Raw genomic sequence first — 19,040 nt, 5'->3', positions numbered from 1 at the left:
TGTGGTTAATGTTCGCATTAAGTTAGTCGGAAAACATTCGAGATAGTGTTATTATATCGGGATATATGTATATTCAATGAACAAATTGTACGGTCACTAATATGTATACACTTTGATACCATGTCACATTAACTTTTTTGACAAATTAAACCGTAAGTCTCATTAAATGTCAAATATGATAGTGGGTCAGGGTTTTAAAATGAGTACATGATATTGCTCGTGACTGTACTTACCTACTCGTATCTATTTTCGCTTCGTGCCAACAAGCTGCTTCATAACTCGAAAGTTTATGCGGACTTTTGAGTTAATTCGTTTCGGGTTCGGAGTAGGAGTCTGCTCCGAGGGTAGGGGCTTAGGTTTCATTATTCGTCGCCATCACCTTTCATCATTTCATTAATCATCATCAAGAAAAAAAAATACATAAGACATGGCTGTATGGGCATAGTTCCCTTTGCTTTGCCCTTCGGGGAAAACCGAAACAAAAAAAAATATCTATGTAAGACTCTGGAGAAATCAATAGACATTTGACCTTCAAGAATCGTATATAAAACCGTTCCAATGTTGGTCTATCCCTGATCGTATAACTCGACTACTCCGAGATAAAAGTGACTGCAAATTGACGACCTCCCGTGAGGTCTCGCAAATCGACAAAACAACCACTAGACTAACATAATATAATCTCACGACTATATCCCAAATGGGGTAGTCAGACAGAGGTATAATCAAAGAGCAAAAGGCAGTAAGTGAGCCCAGCGAATTATTTATAAACAGTGGTGATTTTTTTTTTTTTAGAATAGACAGAAACTTTATTTACACCGTAAACAAAACAGTTACATAACAAAAATATTAGAAAAATATGAAACAAAACAGAAATATAATTAAAATAAAACTAAAACAAATAAACAGAACTCAAAATAAAATAAATTATGTACAATTAACACTTAAACTAAACTATAGTACTTAATTAAGAAGCCCGCCTCGAATCGTACCTGGTGCAAATGTACTTACCCATAATGCTGGCTGCGTTTCCACGTTGGTCAGCCAGCGATATGCGTTGCACCAGATACGATTCAAACCGTTATTTGTCATAATTATAAAATTCATGTTTTTGTAGGTGTTTTTGGTCTATTACAAGTCCAACCAGTTAATTTATTAGTACTTTGCAAGAAACTGATTGGACTTTTGTATCTTATCGTATATGCATGGCAAAATGAACTAAGCGCCCACGCCTCACCGAGCTTTCTTTTAGACCAATCTATCTATCTAGTTTATCTATGTAGTCTATATCTTCACACGTCGGGTTGACGACCCGATTACTCTAGCCATAGAGACAGCCAATCAGCTCGCGACACCAAACACTTCAGGACCCCGATACCGACCCCGCCGGCGTGGTCGACGATTTCCCTCATTCAGCGCTTATCGCTATCGACCCACTAGGGTTGATTAATTCTTTCAAATATTTTTCCTCTCAGACGACGCCCTGAGCCGAGGTTCGCGCCCAACTGGGCACCCTCAGGCCTGTTGTCTTAAACGTTGTACCGGGTGAGAGCCTTCAGCGCTCCCCATTTGTCCGGCCAAGTAGTTAATGCCATCTGCGGCAAATCTACAATAAGTCAGGTCAAAAAAAAAAAAAAAACACGTCGGGCCGGACATTACTGTACACGACAGTTATAGTTCGCCAATAACGGTAAGTAAGTAAGTAAAATGTTTATTTTTCATAAAAAATATAGAAAATTTTGTTACAATAAAAACCCCACAAAACCAATTCCTCGGTTTGTCTGTGGGAGTGGAGTTCGCTTAGTTATTATGTTTTAAAATACTTACAGTTAACTTATAGCTAAGAGATCTTTTGCATAAGATGTTTAAATAAAGATTTACTAAATTTATTTATATTGCACTCTTGACGTATGTCGACCGGCAGCATGTTGAATAGATACGGTATTCGTTTACGAAGTGTTCTGTCACCGAAGTAGTTGTTGACTCGTGGTACAACATACCTGCCCGTCGACAAGGTCCGCGTACACTGGCCATGCTCAACAAGTTTTCTATGGTCTGGATTGCTATGGTTATTTAATATTAATAAATAGGTGTGCTTTAGGCTAACAGGAAGTACATTACAAATCAGTAATTACCTCTGTTAGTTGAAGTCTATGCGAAAAATCAAACATCACAGGTGTCTACCTGGTTGCATCGCCGATGATCTCGCATCAATCATAGATGCTACTCGACATCAGCTCGAGTGATAATGGAGGCGGTGTCAGGTGTATTAACACAGTTTCCTTGTTGTACCAAAAGCGCCTGTAATTTACGGATGTTACCAAAGTTTCGTTTCCTGTTAGGTAGGTACGTAGTATTAAACAGAGCGGCCTCCGTGGTCCAGTGGTTGAGCGTTGGGCTCACGATCCGGAGGTCCCCGTTCGAATCCCGGTGGGGACATAGCACAAAAATCACTTTGTGACCCCTATTTTGGTTAGGACATTACAGGCTGATCGCCTGATTGTCCGAAAGTAAGATGATCCGTGCTTCGGAAGGCACGCTAAGCCGTTGGTCCCGGTTACTACTTACTGACGTAAGTTTGACGTTACTGACGTAAGAGTAGGTATGTAAGTATACAGGGTGTCAGATATATAATAAAACGAACAAAGAACTTTATTCTGAGTAGTTATCAAGTTCGCTCAGTGGGTAGGCCCGCTACAAGGTGGACCGACGATCTGGTGAAGGTCACGGGATGCCGCTGGATGCGGGCAGCGCAGGACCGATCGTTGTGGGGGGTGATTCAGCTTATTATTCTGAGTTAATATCAAGTGGAATTTTCCATCGCCAAAGTATGGAAAATAATTAAAAAAAAAAAACAGAAAAACACGAAGTTTGCGACAGAAAATTCCACTTGATATTAACTCAGAATAATGAGCTGAATCAACCTAACCCTCTCAGTAGATATTCGTTACGATGTCACGATCGCCTGTATATTAAGGTAGTCTGCTACTAAAGACAAAATAAAACAATGTAAGATCCATGTAACATTTTTAATTCAGGATAATTATCTGGGATATTCATAATGCAACACAATTTTTACAATTCTAGCGGCGGTTTCCACACAATTACAACTATACAGAATGTACAGGATCTAGTGAACAGTTTCCGATAAAATTTCTCCAATAGTTCAAACAAAGTTTACAGAAAACATCGTGGACGGATTGTGATTCCCATGAACATGTGTTAATTTACAATCCTATGCCCGTTTAATGAGAAACTTTCCAGGCTACATTCCCCAAAAAAAATATAGATAACGCTGTACAGATTTGCCTTCGTTTAACCTTCTAATTTCGGGGTAGCAGACATTTTCATCTTTTAACTTTGTTTTTGGGTATAAATGATGACCCTTGTTATTAAATCCAGGCACAACAAATCAAAATAAAGAGAAGCAATATAGGTAGCAACATAATTCTATACCATATCGGACCCAAATATCAAACAACAATTATTTTTATACATGCTTGACCATTACATTATATTTTTGAATATGTACCTGAACAATGAAAAAATACATTGTTTTGAGTTTACGCAGTATCATAATTAAAACACATAATAACGGGTTCTTACCGCGGGAGTCTCATATCCCTATTTTAAACGCGGTAAGAACCCTTTATTATGTGTTTAAATAATGAAAAAATAGGTAATAATAGGCGTAGGGGGTAGGTAGGCGTTTGAGATGTGGTGTTGGCGAAGGATGGAGGGTATAAGCTAGACTGAAATGGTGTCAAATGAAAAAGTGCTGGAAAGAGTTGAAGAAAGGAGAACCATATTGAAGACTATAGAGAACCGGAGAGGAAATATGATTGGCCACCTGATACGACACGATTCATTTATAACAAACATTATAGAAGGAAAAATTGAAGGGAAGAGAGGAAGGGGTAGACCTAGGATAACATTTATGAAACAAATAAAAGAGAAGGTGCAGGTCGTGTCGTATCGGGAGGTGAAGGTTTTGGCGGGAAGAAGAGAGGAATGGCAATTACTCCACCGACAAGAGCACAGCTCTTAAATAGAGAGAGAGAGGTAATAATCGCTTTAAATCTGCAGAATGCCATCTGTATTGTTTTTGGGGAACGTAGCCTGGAAAGTATCTCATTACAACCAAAAAGAAAATAAAAATGGAGGCTTATGGAGACTCTTTGACTACTCTCTCAACTCAAAACTAGAGCGTCGTAATTTTATTTTTCTTGACTAAAATTAATTAACAACACAAAAAGTTTTTTTCAAGTTTTCTTAATCACAAACAATGATAGGTTACTCTGTAATCTTGCTAATTCAACTACAAAACACTTATTACAGACGAAAAAAAAGATTACGTACACTTTATAACTTACTCTTTGACACTAAACACTTGATAGACTCGGGAATATACAGCTACATAGATAAAATGTTCTATGTTTACATAATTAGAGCAGTGAAAACCGCCTTCGAAACATAAGTACAATATTTTAGCTTAACAACACTATTTATACACAGCTAGTTACTATCAAGATTATAAAAAATCAGTCTAAAATATATTAAGGCAACTTGAGAATAATATACCTTATAAACTGCCCGTTGGCGATTGCGTTTATGATATATTTTTATTAATTACATTGTCTAATAAATTGTCGTTGGTATGAATTTCGAAGATATGTCACCTAAACTGTGTTGGGTTAAGTTTTGCGGGTTGAATGGTCAGACAGGCAGTCGATTTTGTAAAAAAAAAACCGGCAAATCTTCAGGTTAGATAAGCGGACCCTGTGAAAAATGGGATAACCCGGTAACGCTCATTTCCATCATGTGAATACTTATAGCAACACGGGGAAAGGAAAGTGAACAACCGGTGAGACCATCTTCAACTCCAGAACTGCAACACTTAGCTGTAGTGTAGTATAGTGTGTAATATAATATAATCTAATGTAATAAACACTTAGCTGTAGTGTAGTATAGTGTGTAATATAATATAATAGGGCAACACTATGCCCGCCAATTGGGTAGTTAAAATTAAAAAGTAGGTGAAATTCTGATTACTAAATAAAGACAGATCTAAAGGTGACAGAAAACGTTTACTTTTTTCTTTTTAAGTTACTATAAGTGCGACATTTGGTCACTTTTTCTATAAGGTCACAGGTTGCTTTTTCATAAAAATTCCATAGTAATTTCGTGTTTTGACGTTTGGTAAAACGTAACTGATTTGACTAGTTGGAAACTAGCCTATTAAGAAGTGTAATCATCATCACCAGCCCATTAGCGTCCCCACTGCTGGGGCACGGGCCTTCCCTATAGATGGATAGGGAGATCGGGCCTTAAACCACCTCGCGGGCCCAGTGCGGATTGGTGGTTATTAACGACTGCTAATGCAGCCGGCACCAACGGCTTAACGTGCCTTCCGAAGCACAGAGGAGTTCGAGATGGAAACTTTTTTTGTGTTGACCCATCCTATGACCGGCCTTTGCGAAAGTTGCTTAACTTCAACAATCGCAGACCGACCGCGTTTACCGCTGCGCCACCGAGCTCCTCGAAGAAGTAATATCATGTACCTATCTTTTTCCCGCCTTTTGAAAAATAAATAACTCTAATAATAATGTTTTGACATGACTCATTTATAACGACTACGTACTTACACAGTAAGTAGTAACCGGGACCAACGGCTTAACGTGCCGTGAGTCATGTCAGGGGCCTTTGGCGGCTCAATAGTAACCCTGACACCAGGGTTGATGAGGTTAGTAATTCGCCTCAAAACCCACACGATAGAAGAAGAAGATAATGTTTTGGTTGTGTTCATCATATCCATCTTAGGACTTCGTATCAACAGTGTCTGCAAGTTGTCTTTGATTACATGTGCCTCTGCCCACCCCATTAAGGATTGACGTGAGTTTATGTATGTAAATAATTACGTCTGCAATCGCGAACGGGCGACATTATGTGAAATGATTCAATGCCACATTACATGCTAAATAACATACGTGCAAAATTTCGTGTAAACGAATGCATTCATAAAAATTACATTTTCTAGCAAACTTTATTATAATGAGAGACTTTCCAAACTATGTTCCCAAAAAAATAACATGGCGCTGTACAGATTTGCCTTCATTCAACCTTCTAAATTCAAGGATAACAGACATAATGCATCTTTTATCTTTGTTTTTGGGTATAAATGTTATTACACCCGAGCACAACACATCTCCACTCTGTATTATTCTGATCAAAATAAAGAGAAGCAATATAGGTAGCAACATATTCTATACATATCTGATCCAATTATCAAGCAACAATTATTTTTATATGTATAGGTATGCTACTGCCATTATGTGCTTACAATTGTTTTTTTTTTGGAATAATTATGCACCCGAGTGATGAGATTATAGGTAATTATCACGTTAAATCCAGACAGTGCCATCTATATAGGAATCTCTATCTATATATATATACACTATATATAGAAATATATATGTATATGTTTTGAGGAACGTAGGCTGGAAAGTAGATATTTAATTTGTGTGCAAATTGTTTTATATAATTTGCAGATATTTATTTATTTTGATTTTCTTTGACTGCAGATAGCCTCAAGAGAAATTATAGAAGGGAGTTGCCAAGAGCACGCGTCTCCGCTGAAGTACCTACATGAACAATCGGTTCTTGTTTTGTTATTGGTGGGACGGTTTTATTTTGGTATGATATATGTAGGTATATAATGATATTTTCTTATAAGTGTGCGTCTGTGAGTAGATATGTGCTGTACGTGTATACATACCTCACTTCCACCAAAAAATGGCATAGAATAAGGAATAATACTACGTACAGAACGGCAACTCTCCGCTCCCCACCAGCGGCTGAACTAAGTTTACCTCACCCCCTCGGTCTTACTTAACTATTCAATCGTATGGCGTCAGACGTCACACACACAAATGCGTGTAGTGTCTGAGTAAAACGAGGTGTTTTGTATGAAGTGATCCACTCTAGACCACATCGTCACCTAACATCAGGTGAGATTGTGGTCATACGGAAGCGTATTTAATTAAATTACACACCAATACAATTACCAGAACAAGACACATAAAAGCACAAACACAAGGTAATTTAAAAGTTAGGTATATAATATGTAGAAATATATTATACAATTTCAATAAAAAGGCGTTAGATAAGTGCAGTGTGAACACATCGTAAGCGAGACGGCCGCGCAGTACCTATTGTATCGAGATTGTATGGACCGGCGTGGCGCGTCGGCCGGTCCGTCGATGCGTTTGTATGAACACACTACGCGTTACCGGTGCGCACATTCGTGTGGACAGCGAGACACAGCTGGCGTGTCGGTAGCACATTCGTTGGTACAACTTTCGTGATAGCTACGCGTGTGCGTAGAGCACGCCTCGAGGTTCCATCATATTTGTCACATGGGTCTAGCAGCTGAAGTGTTAAAAAAAAAAGTGTCCGGGGAGTGGCCTAAGGCAAGTCCCGTCTATAATTTCTCTGAGGCAGAAATAACAGAGGTGAAGACATTGCACATTCAAATAATGATTTTAACGTTAATAAAATTAGCTTTAGATATATTTTTAAACAACTTTTCATATTTATCAACAAATACATTTTAATTTGTGGTTCTAATTAAGTTTGTTATTTGTATTTTGCACATTTAAAAAAAATATTGGTGCCGATTCCAGTACATACCACCTAAATTTATTTTAAGTTATACCTGTCATTATCTTATCCGCCGAAAAGGAAAGGGACGGGTAACCTGCAGGCATACAATTTATGGCAAACGCGTCAATTTTGGCAGAAATTTAAATCCTCCCAAAATTTTATATTGGACAATAACCCGACAGAATTAAGTTGACAGCACAACGTGAAACATCAGCGAGATTAATCATTCATAAATAGTAATAAAGTAACAGTTGTCAATCATCCGTCCCTTTCCTTCTCGACATAAGAAAAATATGGGTAGGTACAACTTAAAATAAAATTAGGTGTCTGCAGGACTCGAATATTTTTTTAGGTAGATTATAAAAATTTCTTGTGTTACTTAGTTATGGTCTTATAGATTGCCTTTATAATAAAGTAGCTTCTTCACTTTTCTTTTTAATTTACTGTCAATGGTGTAGATTCTTTGTTGAGAGTTGTTAATTTATCTCAAGTGCAGTTTTTACTAACACAGTTGACTCGACCATTATAGACGGCGATACGGCTCACCACCTATCACGTTGGTCTAACAGAAAGCTCGGTGAGGTGTTGGGTAGTTCATCTTGCGATGGATGTACTCTGACTACCCCAATTGGGATATAGTGGTGAGCTGATGTAAAAGTTTACAAAAACAAGTTTTGCCTTCCAGAATCTGTGCAAATGATAAATAACAAAATACAAACAACAAACAAACAAGATTTTTTTTTATGATATACATTTATAAAACATAACTACATTGAGGGACTTACCAGGCTATGTTCCTCAAAAGCAATATAGATGGCGCTGTACACATTTGCCTTCGTTTAACCTTCTTATTTCATGGAGATACAATAGAAATGGAGTTTGTTTTTGGGTATAAATGATGACCCTTTTATTACTCCACCCATTATACATCATCAGTCCATTAACGTCCCCACTGCTGGGGCACGGGCCTTCCCTATGGATGGATAGGGAGATCGGGCCTTAAACCATGCTAATGCAGCCGGGACCAACGGCTTAACGTGCCTTCCGAAGCACGGAGGAGTTCGAGATGGAAACTTTTTTTTTGTGGTCACCCATCCTACGACCGGCCTCTGCGAAAGTTGCTTTACTTCAACAATCGCAGACCGAGCGCGTTAACCGCTGCGCCTCTCGAGCTCCACCCATTATTATTCTGATCAAAATAAAGAGCAGTAATATAAATAGCAACATAATTCCATTCATATCTGATCCAAATATCAAGCAACAATTATATTTATGTATGCATCTGTCGTTACGTTATAATTTGAATAATTATGTATGCGCGCAATGAGAAAATAGGTAATTATCACTTTAAATCTAATTAATTTAATTTTACTATTTTGTTTTATTCATTTTGGAATTTTAATTTTATAATTGCTAATGTTAATATGGGTTACTTGCCTGAAATATATATTTTTTTTAATTTTATTTTTTTATATCTGTACGCCTACTATATTTTTTCAGGGGAATGAAGCCTGAAAAGTCCCTTAATATCAACATAAGACACCGCTACCGCCAACACTCACACATTTCTTATGACATCCACAAAACGGGTGAAAAATAGGTGCGAAAAAAAAAACAAAAAAAATGAGCGAACAATTTACTACAAAAAAAAAAATTAGAAAAGTAACAAAATAAAAAAGAACTCTTACTTATTAATATACCGTTTATATATTAATGGAGTAAATATACAAAATGTTTACATTTTTACACTATGTACAGGCTATTTACATAGTTTTAAGACACACAACGTAGCTTTATGTACAACTGGAATTATAAAACTTAGTATTGACTTCATGATAGTGTTAAAAAAGACGCATTTTTTTTAAGTTACGTAACTTCTTTTATTTGTGAGTTGTAAGGTCATTTGGGCGGAAGGCAAGAGGGAACACACTGCCCTATTTTTCCCTTAAAAAGTGGTATGGAAAATGCCGCACCGACAAGAGCGTGGCTCTTAAATTGATGATGAAGGTCGTTGAAATTGGTGCAGATTCGGGCAACCACCAACTTAGTTATAACTTAATTTGCCAGGACTAAAACTAACTCTATCCCTTTCTTGCACTTATTGTAAGTGAAGGACGGTATTAGTAAAGCTGTCATACGTCATAATGAAAGTTTTTTTTTTACTTTGTATGGAAATACTCTGTGACGTCATCAATAAAGCCAAACCAGAAGGTCAAACGTCGTATTAATTGTTACTTAATTCATAAATAAAATTCGAAAATAAGTCGATAAGTGGGTTGTGTTATTTCCCTTCGCGGGTTGAAAGACAGGCAGTCGCTTCTGTAAAAAACCGGACCTGTCAAATCTTTCGGTTAGATAAGCGGACCCTGTGAAAAACGGGATAATACGGGAGATGATGAAGTCGAAAAGTAAAATTAGATTGATTTTTGATCATCTCAGACATGCTTCTGTTTCTAGATTTTATCCTTGACCCAGTCAAATACCCTATTGAATGATATCGAGGTCTTGTTGAAGAATTTTCACAATAAGTTTATATTTATTTTTCAAAAGTTTCACTATAATGTGTATATCCTATTTAACTTAGCATCATAAGAATGACATCAGGACAGATATATTGTAAGTACATCGCATATTGCGAGACAAGATATGTGTCTCTTTCGCACTAAAGGTATACAGCTAAGTACGAAAGAGATGAGAGATGTATTTGTCGCTTTAATCATGCTAATTTAAAGTCACAAGACTGAATGTCCTTTTAAAATCGAAAACTTTAAAGTATTATTGTTTGTTCAATATTTGTATGGAGTTTTAAAATCGTTACAGTGTCATGAAGTCAATACTAAGTTATTCGCAAAGTAAACAGTAACAACTCTTACATTTTGGTATAGTTACTTTAAAAAAATAACATCGACCACAATGTGTTACGTTAACGGAATAACATCAAACAACAAGTCCACAAGAGGAAAATAATTTTACACTATTACATTTAATTTCCATACAGAATATTCAAGACTTACAATACAGTATTTTAACTAGGTAAATCCGTGGTTTTTACTTGTATACTAGTACGATTATAGATCGACAAATTATCGGTATTTGTTTGTTTTTCTCGGCGTTACAACCCAGCGCGGACACTCCGTATTTGCTAGCGCGAGCGAGACAGGAAATCCGCGCGCGCTCCGTTACCCTTCAACGGCTTACGACCATTCAGACTAAAGTAAGACCCAGGGGAGGTGAGGCGCCGGATATGAATCGGTGCGGGGCGGAGTGTCCGTTGTATACGTACTGTTATATTTAATTTATGACCCTGGTCATACTCCCTTGATATCGGGTAGTGTAATGAAGCCAATAAGTAATGTCCAATCTTATCCAATATTTCCGACTGTCAAACGAGATCAATAACATACTGATACGTAGTTTTACTTCATTGTAATAATATTATAGATAAATCACAAATACAGTAGATAATATCATATAGACGGCGCCATCTGTTGTGTAGCTTCCGTACTACAAATTGCAAAAAGAGTAAAACGTTGCCGTATCGTAAGATTCCCAGCATTTAATAAACAACAGATTCCTATATCCAATAGCAAGTCGTATACACGACTAACATTGAAGTTACTAATAAAAATAGATCAATGTATTTAGATACTAAGTAAATTTTCATAGAAAACATCACAAAGACAGTGGCGCCATCTCTTGTCGAATGCCGGCATTAGCTCTTCCTTACTCCAACCATAGCTCGGACAAATCTCGTTTTTCATTATCTTACCCTGTGTGCGAACGGGACAGACAGTCCGTGCGCGCTACTTACTCCTTTCTTCTTGTTTTAATAGTCAAGCTCGTAGAACTTTGGGGCGAAGTCTTTTATGCGTAGTATTTTTAGGTCCAACTTTGTCATAAAATTTCCACACTACCTCCAAATTCAAACCTCATCGCCAAGGTCTTGGACGCAGTTTTCAGCTATGGGTACAAATTTGTCGTCGATTTGAACTAGCAGTATGCTTTTGTCGACGTGTGAGCGTAGCTTCGGGTCGCGGTGATTTGGTGTCCATTTGTGTACCACCTGGGGAGATGGCAAATGTTAGATAAAAGCTCATGCTTGCAATGCCCAGCGGGGAGCGAGTCGCAAGTAATCATAAGGAAGCATTCATTAATTTTATTCCAAAGTAAAAGGGATATTCACAGAGCTCAAAATAATTATAAAATCAAAATATTATATCAATGAATTAATTATTATTATAATAATAATCCGAGAGTCCCTGATAGGCTTGTTCGTAGAACATGTGACTCGAACCCCGGCTCGGACTTTTAACCACTGAAGTCGACTTTGAGTTTGAATTGACGTTTGGATCATAAATAATAGTTTTCAGGATTTGTGCCCGGTTAATGGCAAGAGGCTGACCCCCTATTATATGGGACTTAATCATAGCTGGCGAGGAGTGGACGTATAAGCTATACACCTCTGCCTACCCCTTTGGGAATATAGGTCCTTGCGATGTCAGTTTTCATCAAGTGTAACGGCCTCCGTGGTCCAGTGGTTGAGCGTTGTGCCCACGATCCGGAGGTCCCGGGTTCGAATCCCGGTGGGGAAAAATCATAAAAATCACTTTGTGATCCCTAGTTTGGTTAGGATATTACAGGCTGATCACCTTATTGTCCGAAAATAAGATGATCCGTGTTTCGGAAGGCGCGTTAAGGCGTTGGTCCCGGATATTACTTACTGATGTAAGTATGTAGTCGTTACATGAGTCATGTCAGGGTCCTTTGGCGGCTCAGTAATAACCCTGACACCAGGGTTGATGGCGTTGGTAATCCACCTCACAATCCACACGATAGAAGAAGAACAATATCTAAAAAGAATGTCTAGAAGTGATTAAAACCAAAATCTTACCAATCCATCCATTCCAGCCATAGGCACCCAGCTGCCCCAGAAGTTCCTTCCACCCCTCTCCCTTTGGTACTCAGAAGGCCACTGCACATCAATTCTCCTCCCCAAGTTTATACAATCGTACACCCCTAAAGGCTCTATTATAAGCACTTTACTGCCAACCGACACGTTGATTTTCAGTTCACTCCTCCCCGAATCCGATCTCTTTATTTTCGTCTTTATTTCTTTCCTCTCTTTCTCTTTTTTAAGGACTGTTTCTTTGTTGGAGAGGTCGGAGTAGTGCGTCTCTTTCAACGGTATGGACTCAGGTTTCTCTATGTAACGTCCGGTGAGTTCGCGGTAGCTCTCTCGTTCGTGCCGAATCTCCTTACTGGGTTTCGACAGATCTTTTGAGGTACCCTCGTTTGCGAAGTATCTGTTAAAAGTTGGATATCTTAGTAGACTGTAAGATAGGGTGGTGTTGGTTGTTAAGTGACGTAGTAGCCCAGTAGGAAGAACACTTGAACAGTCAATCGGGCGAGCGAAGTCGCAGGTTTGAATCCCAGCACGGACCAAACCAAATGATTTCGGAATACATTTTTGGATCATAAATAATTATCACATGCTATGCGGCGAAAGTGTGGCGGGCCCAATAAGTTGATCAGCTAGTTCCGCCCATAACCAACAGATGGCGTGCAAAGCATTGAATGCAGTCCTGGAACGCGCCAGCGAAGTTTCCAGTTTAGCGGAAGGGATGTTTTCGGGGCACCGAACAGAGCATAGTACCCCGCTAGCCACAAGTTGCTAGTGTGACTAGGGATCGACGATCCAACGGTGTTACATTGGGAGTTTTATATGTGCGTCGCGCTGTGCACACTTCGCTTGCGCGATCCAGCCGGCTCTGCATGACAACCGCGCCGAGCGCAACGCGAGTTATATTGAGCGCTCCGACCAATAAACAATACGAATGTTGTCTACGCGCTCGGCGCGGTTACCGTGCAAAGCTTACAGGTTTGCAAACAATGCTGTGCGCGCCATCTGTTGATTATTATAACTAGCCGGTCTACTAGTGGAGTCCGCCACAAAAGAAAACATTGTGAGGAAACCCTCATTCCCAAGAACGGTATTGGACTGTTTTCCCTTCGCTGGTTGGAAGATGAGATATTTACCTCTTGAAATGATGATGTGTGGGTTGGTGCAGGTTGGCGCGGTTGGCGAGGATCTTGGCGTCAGGCAGCGACACGTCGAGTCCCAGCGGCGTCAACGGCGGTAGAGACACGTCTTCTAGTGAGGAACCGCCGCTTGAACCGCCCACTGCCACCTACAGGGCAAACTTTTTTATTAGTCTTCTGTTCTTTATGCTGCCCTTTTCCCAGTTCATCTGGAGTCGGGCCTTCATACACTCATACGTAGATACGTGGTGTGGTTTTGTTTCAATATCCGTGGGAGACCAAACTGTCCACATAGCATGCTTTTCGAGGTGACGAAACTTGACCTCAATAACAGTCTCACTGTTTTCAAGATGTTTGGACTGTCTGTTTTTACTAATTTTAGCTCTGTTCTATCGTGTGGGTTCAAATTGAAATTCAAAAATATCTTTATTCAGTAGGTAACATAGTTGGGTCATTCTTCTTTTTTATCGACAATAAAAATACATTTTCTCGATATATCGGATTTAACACCTTTAAAATTATAACAACAATAAGTACTTTAAAACATCATATAAAAATGTGTCTATAGAGGACTATTTAGAGTTTCTCTTTATTTTGTTAACATACTTTTCTTTGCAGGGGCATTCAAAAAAAATTGTGACAGAGTGGCCCTTTTCATCGGAGACAGCATTTTGATTTACCACTCTGTCACAGAATTTTGTGAAAAACAATCAAGCTAAGTTAATCACTAATCAAGGTACCGATTAGTATTTTGCTAGTATTTTGAGTATAATAAGATTACCTATATTTTTGGACAATGGAAAGGTTAAATAAAATTCTAAAACATAAAACCTATCAGAACTAAGTACAGATCATTGTCGATAAAAAAGAAGAACGACCCAGTTACACTTTGAATCGTCAATTTTTACATAACGAACGTCTCATCTGCCTAAAACTACTGCAGCTTCTCACAACCTGTATAGCCGGGGAAAAGAAGCTGCAAGAAAAACCTCGGCACAAAGGTGGATTACCAACCCTGATTTCAGGGTTATTATTGAGCCGCCAAAGGCCCATGACTCACACATGACTCAAGTCTGATTTTAGATAAGTACTTCTGATTAATTGTTCTATGAAATGGATTAATTGAACAATGGTAATTTCCTACAACAAAACAAGAATTAAAGGTTTTTTTTTATCAAGAGTAATGCTGTACCTTAGCGCTGGCGGATCGCCTCGGCTGATGGTCTCTCCATCCGCTCTCCCACCCGCTGCCAGTACCTCCCTAAAACACAAATATAAACATAATCAAACCACACGGGGTGTTATTAAGACCGCACCGAATACTGAGGATGATTCAGACCATTAATCTGAGTTAATATCAAGTGGAATTTTCCGTCGCATATTTAATTTATTTTTTCTACTCCTCTACTTTAATCTGGCATTTAAATAACCAAAAAGTCTAATATAAGTACATACATAATTAAACTCTTTGAAAAAGTGTACGCTCTATGGCCTATAAAAGCATTGTTTACAAAGTGTAACTGTACTATAATGTCGCCAAAAAAGCATTGTTGTTGTTTTTTTTTTTTTTTGACCTGGAAACTGGCACCTTTACTTTGTTTGGTGCCATAGATATACTATAAAAAAAAAGTATACATTTGCCGCCATTTTCCCGCGCGTTGGAAAATAATTTTTATAAATAAAATTTTTCTTTGTATAATTTTTGTTTCATTTAAAATTACGTCGTCGTAGAAAAAGTATTGTATGCAACGTTGTATAACTAGGTCAAAAAATGCTCGTGGCGTCTCTTATTGCGATGTTCGCCAAGGCTCACATCGCAACTCACGCCACTCGCATTTTTTGACCCTTCTTATACAACTGTTGCATAAAATACTATTAATAAATTTATAATAAATTCTTTTTGTATTTTTTATTACTTATTTTCAATACTATACTTTTGCGATGGAAAATTGCGCTTGATATCAACTCAGAATCATGGTCTGAATCATCCCCTTTAGTATCCGTTACGTTGTCACTATGTACGTAACACTTTATCTATTTGTATGGATACTTGTACAGGGTGTTAGTGACATCGTAACGAATACTGAAGGGGATATTTTAGACAATGATTCTGAGTTAATATCAAGTGATATTTTTCGTCGTATACCTGTGCATTATCCATAGATCGTCCGTCAACGTCAGTGGGTATTCTGATATTATCAGAGGCGGCCAGCAGCCGAAATGACGCCGGCATGGCGCGCTCGCGGCGTAAACGACTTCTGTTGCTCGCCTGAAACAACATGTACTAATATTAGGGAACCATTTGGTAGTTATACCAAACCAATTTTGTATGGAGTGTCCTGGCTGTGGTCCTGTCCCTTTTAGGGCGCCTCTACTCTAGCGATTTCTGTGTGTCATTGACGTGCCAGTGTCGCCAACGACGCGACGCCACGCCATGTCACAACGACAACCCTCGAAAAACGCTAGTGTGGGGGGCGCTAACAAAAGCTGTGTGGAGGCACCTGTCTGGCGGGCTCCTTCCCCGCGGTGCGCGCGCGCATGTTCCGCTCGCGCCGCGCCGCGCCGCCCGCGCCACCCCCGCCCCCGCCGCCGCCACCCCCTCCGCCCGCGCTCGAGCTGCGCTCCGTCGTCGCGCGCCGGAGCTCGGTCTCCGCTGCCGCCCCTGCTGGAGGGATAAAAGTAAAGTCTTATCCTGGGGTACATAAATAAAATTCGTTTTCTTTTTACTGGCGATAAAATTTGACCAAGGTTTAAATAACTTATACGAAAAAAATATCTATCCAGATGTCATAGTTGCGCCAGGCCGTAGGGTACCTCCCTAATACCGGGCAGTTTTCGAAGATCGGGAAGCATTTCCGTACTCTACATGGCATTCCGATCAAACCCCCAGTAAATCAATTCTACCTCCCCAGACTAGTTCTGGAAAAAACAACATTTTCTATGGCGGCCATCTTGTTTTTTCCGCCATTTTGTTTTGTTTTCAGCAGCAACAGAATTTGACCAAGACCATTTACCATTATAAAAAAATCATATACCTACAGCAAAACGAAACAAGTCATGTTGTAATTTATTGTTCTATCCTTTTTTTAATATATTTAGTAATATAAAACACAAATACAGATGCACTTTGTCAGATCTAACTCGTACGGCGAATTAAAGCTATTTTATAGTATTTTTTTTTTTTTTTTTTTTTTTTTAAATTCAATAGATCGCGTGGTCTTTCACCAACTAGATGAACTGATCAGATTCAGATTCAGATTCTTTATTTGCATTGAACATAGGTACATAAAATTGGTGTTACAGGTTTATGTTACAGTTAGTTCTCTATGTTCCACCTACAGATAGGTATACAAATATTTAAATAATGTTTATAATTAAATGTAAAAGCACATATGGAAATTAAAGAAAAAAACAGTCATTCGAGATTAGATACTTACATAGCAAACTTTAGTAATAATTAGGTATTCGTGAATTCTCTTATATCATATATACATTTATCCAATAATAATAACTTTAACATTTTTTTGAATTTCTCGTATTGCAACATTCTTATTTCTTTCGGTATTTTGTTGTATATAGTTGGAGCCATACATATAACACTATTGCGCATGAGAGCTGTGTGAGCACGTGGTACTCGAACAACGTCTTCGTCGCGTCTACTGCGCCTTACTGTCTCACACAGTCTAGGAAACAATTCGGGATTAGCTTTCACAAATAGAGCTATTTCTAGTATGTATATAGATGGGCATGTTAGTATATTATATTTTTTGAAGTATGGTCTGCAACTTTCATCTGACGGTATACCAAACATGGATCGTATGCATTGTTTTTGTCCTCGAAATACTAGCTCTCTATTTGTAGAATTTCCCCAGAATATTATACCGTACCGAATAAAGGGTGCTACGATACCATGGTACGCCGTCAGTAGAGTATCTAAGTTTGAAATCGGTCTAAGTTTATGAAGTGCATATGCTGAGGTACTAAGTTTATTACATAGCCTCTCTACCTGTAGTTTCCAATTAAGTTTAGAGTCTATAGTTAGCCCAAGATATTGCGTATTATTAACAGGATTGACACATTTATTTTCGTAACCAACATTTACATTATGTGGTGATATCCGCTGTGCAAAATGAATTACTTTCGTCTTTTCAAGATTTATTTTTAAATTATTATTATTTAACCACTCTATTACTGATCTGAATGCATCCAGAATATCTGCTTCATACGTCGCAACGTTCTTTAAGTCAATCGTAATTGTGCTATCGTCAGCAAAAAGCGATATATGCTGTTTCGTACTTTTCGGGAGGTCATTTATATAAATAATGAACAGAAGCGGCCCCAGCACACTGCCTTGTGGGACTCCGTAAGTATTCACTCTTGTATTTGATCTGTAGGTCTTTATCAATTTTGTGTGTATATCAAGTTTCTTTATTTCTGTGAATTGTTTTCTGTGTTCTAGGTATGATGCAATTAGTCTAAGAATGTTGCCTCTAATGCCGTAAGTATTAAGCTTTTTTAATAAAAGTTGATGATTCACGTGATCAAAAGCTCAAGATCAAGTGAAAGACTCGTCGTCATCCAAGTTCTACACAGTAGTAAGGAAAGCACTGGACAGAAACCGGTGCCGCGGTGGAGGCAGATCATCCGGTCCCGGTGCAACCCTGATGCTAACCACGATCCTCAGATATGAGTGACCGACCCAAGAGAGAGATATTATTATTATTAATCATCATCATCATCACCAGCTCATTAACGTCCCCACTGCTGGGGCACGGGCCTTCCCTATGGATGGATAGGGAGATCGGGCCTTAAACCACCACGCGGGCCCAGTGCGGATTGATGGTTATTAACGACTGCTAATGCAGCCGGGACCAACGGCTTAACGTGCCTTCCGAAGCACGGAGGAGCTCGAGATGAAAACTTTTTTTTGTGGTCACCCATCCTATGACCGGCCTTTGCGAAAGTTGCTTAACTTCAACAATCGCAGACCGAGCGCGTTAACCGCTGCGCCATCGAGCTCCTCAATTATTTTTAATATTTATTTATTTTTTATAATTTTTATGTTGTCCATCTTTATTTTCTCTATCTATATTTTGTTCTGGTACAATAACTAGACGTTATGTTTAATACTACATACCAGCTTCGTCCTGCGTGCGTTCATGCGAGTGTTCCCGCAGTAATCCCGCGAGAGACGCCAGGGTCGACGACGTGGGCTTGCCGGCCGACGCCAGGCTGCCACGGGTGCCCGCTATATACCAATGTAGGAGATAGTCAGAAAACCAGGTTGTCATAAAATAACTAGTTTATATATGTGTTAATTTATAAACAAACATTATCAAAAC

General features: G+C 38.8%; 1 protein-coding gene across 1 annotated transcript in view; it reads right to left on the bottom strand.

Moving 5' to 3' along the window:
• Nucleotides 1–9,281: 9,281 nt before the first annotated feature.
• LOC126373245 (pecanex-like protein 1) overlaps nucleotides 9,282–19,040 on the bottom strand; it is a 30,916-nt gene continuing 21,157 nt past the window's right edge. Inside the window, exons 20-26 of the mRNA XM_050019307.1 lie at nucleotides 18,836–18,946; nucleotides 16,200–16,363; nucleotides 15,845–15,967; nucleotides 14,891–14,959; nucleotides 13,696–13,847; nucleotides 12,551–12,962; nucleotides 9,282–11,722 (exon numbers count right to left, since the gene is read on the bottom strand). Of these exons, the coding sequence (XP_049875264.1) occupies nucleotides 11,582–11,722; nucleotides 12,551–12,962; nucleotides 13,696–13,847; nucleotides 14,891–14,959; nucleotides 15,845–15,967; nucleotides 16,200–16,363; nucleotides 18,836–18,946 (1,172 nt within the window). The 3' untranslated portion in view covers nucleotides 9,282–11,581. The remainder of the gene's footprint in view (nucleotides 11,723–12,550; nucleotides 12,963–13,695; nucleotides 13,848–14,890; nucleotides 14,960–15,844; nucleotides 15,968–16,199; nucleotides 16,364–18,835; nucleotides 18,947–19,040) is intronic.

The sequence above is a fragment of the Pectinophora gossypiella genome, chromosome 15 (genome assembly GCF_024362695.1).
Source record: "Pectinophora gossypiella chromosome 15, ilPecGoss1.1, whole genome shotgun sequence".
In the NCBI taxonomy this organism is placed as follows: Eukaryota; Metazoa; Arthropoda; class Insecta; order Lepidoptera; family Gelechiidae; genus Pectinophora; species Pectinophora gossypiella.
Note: the sequence above shows the minus strand (reverse complement) of the source record. Positions and strands in the feature narration are given on the sequence as shown.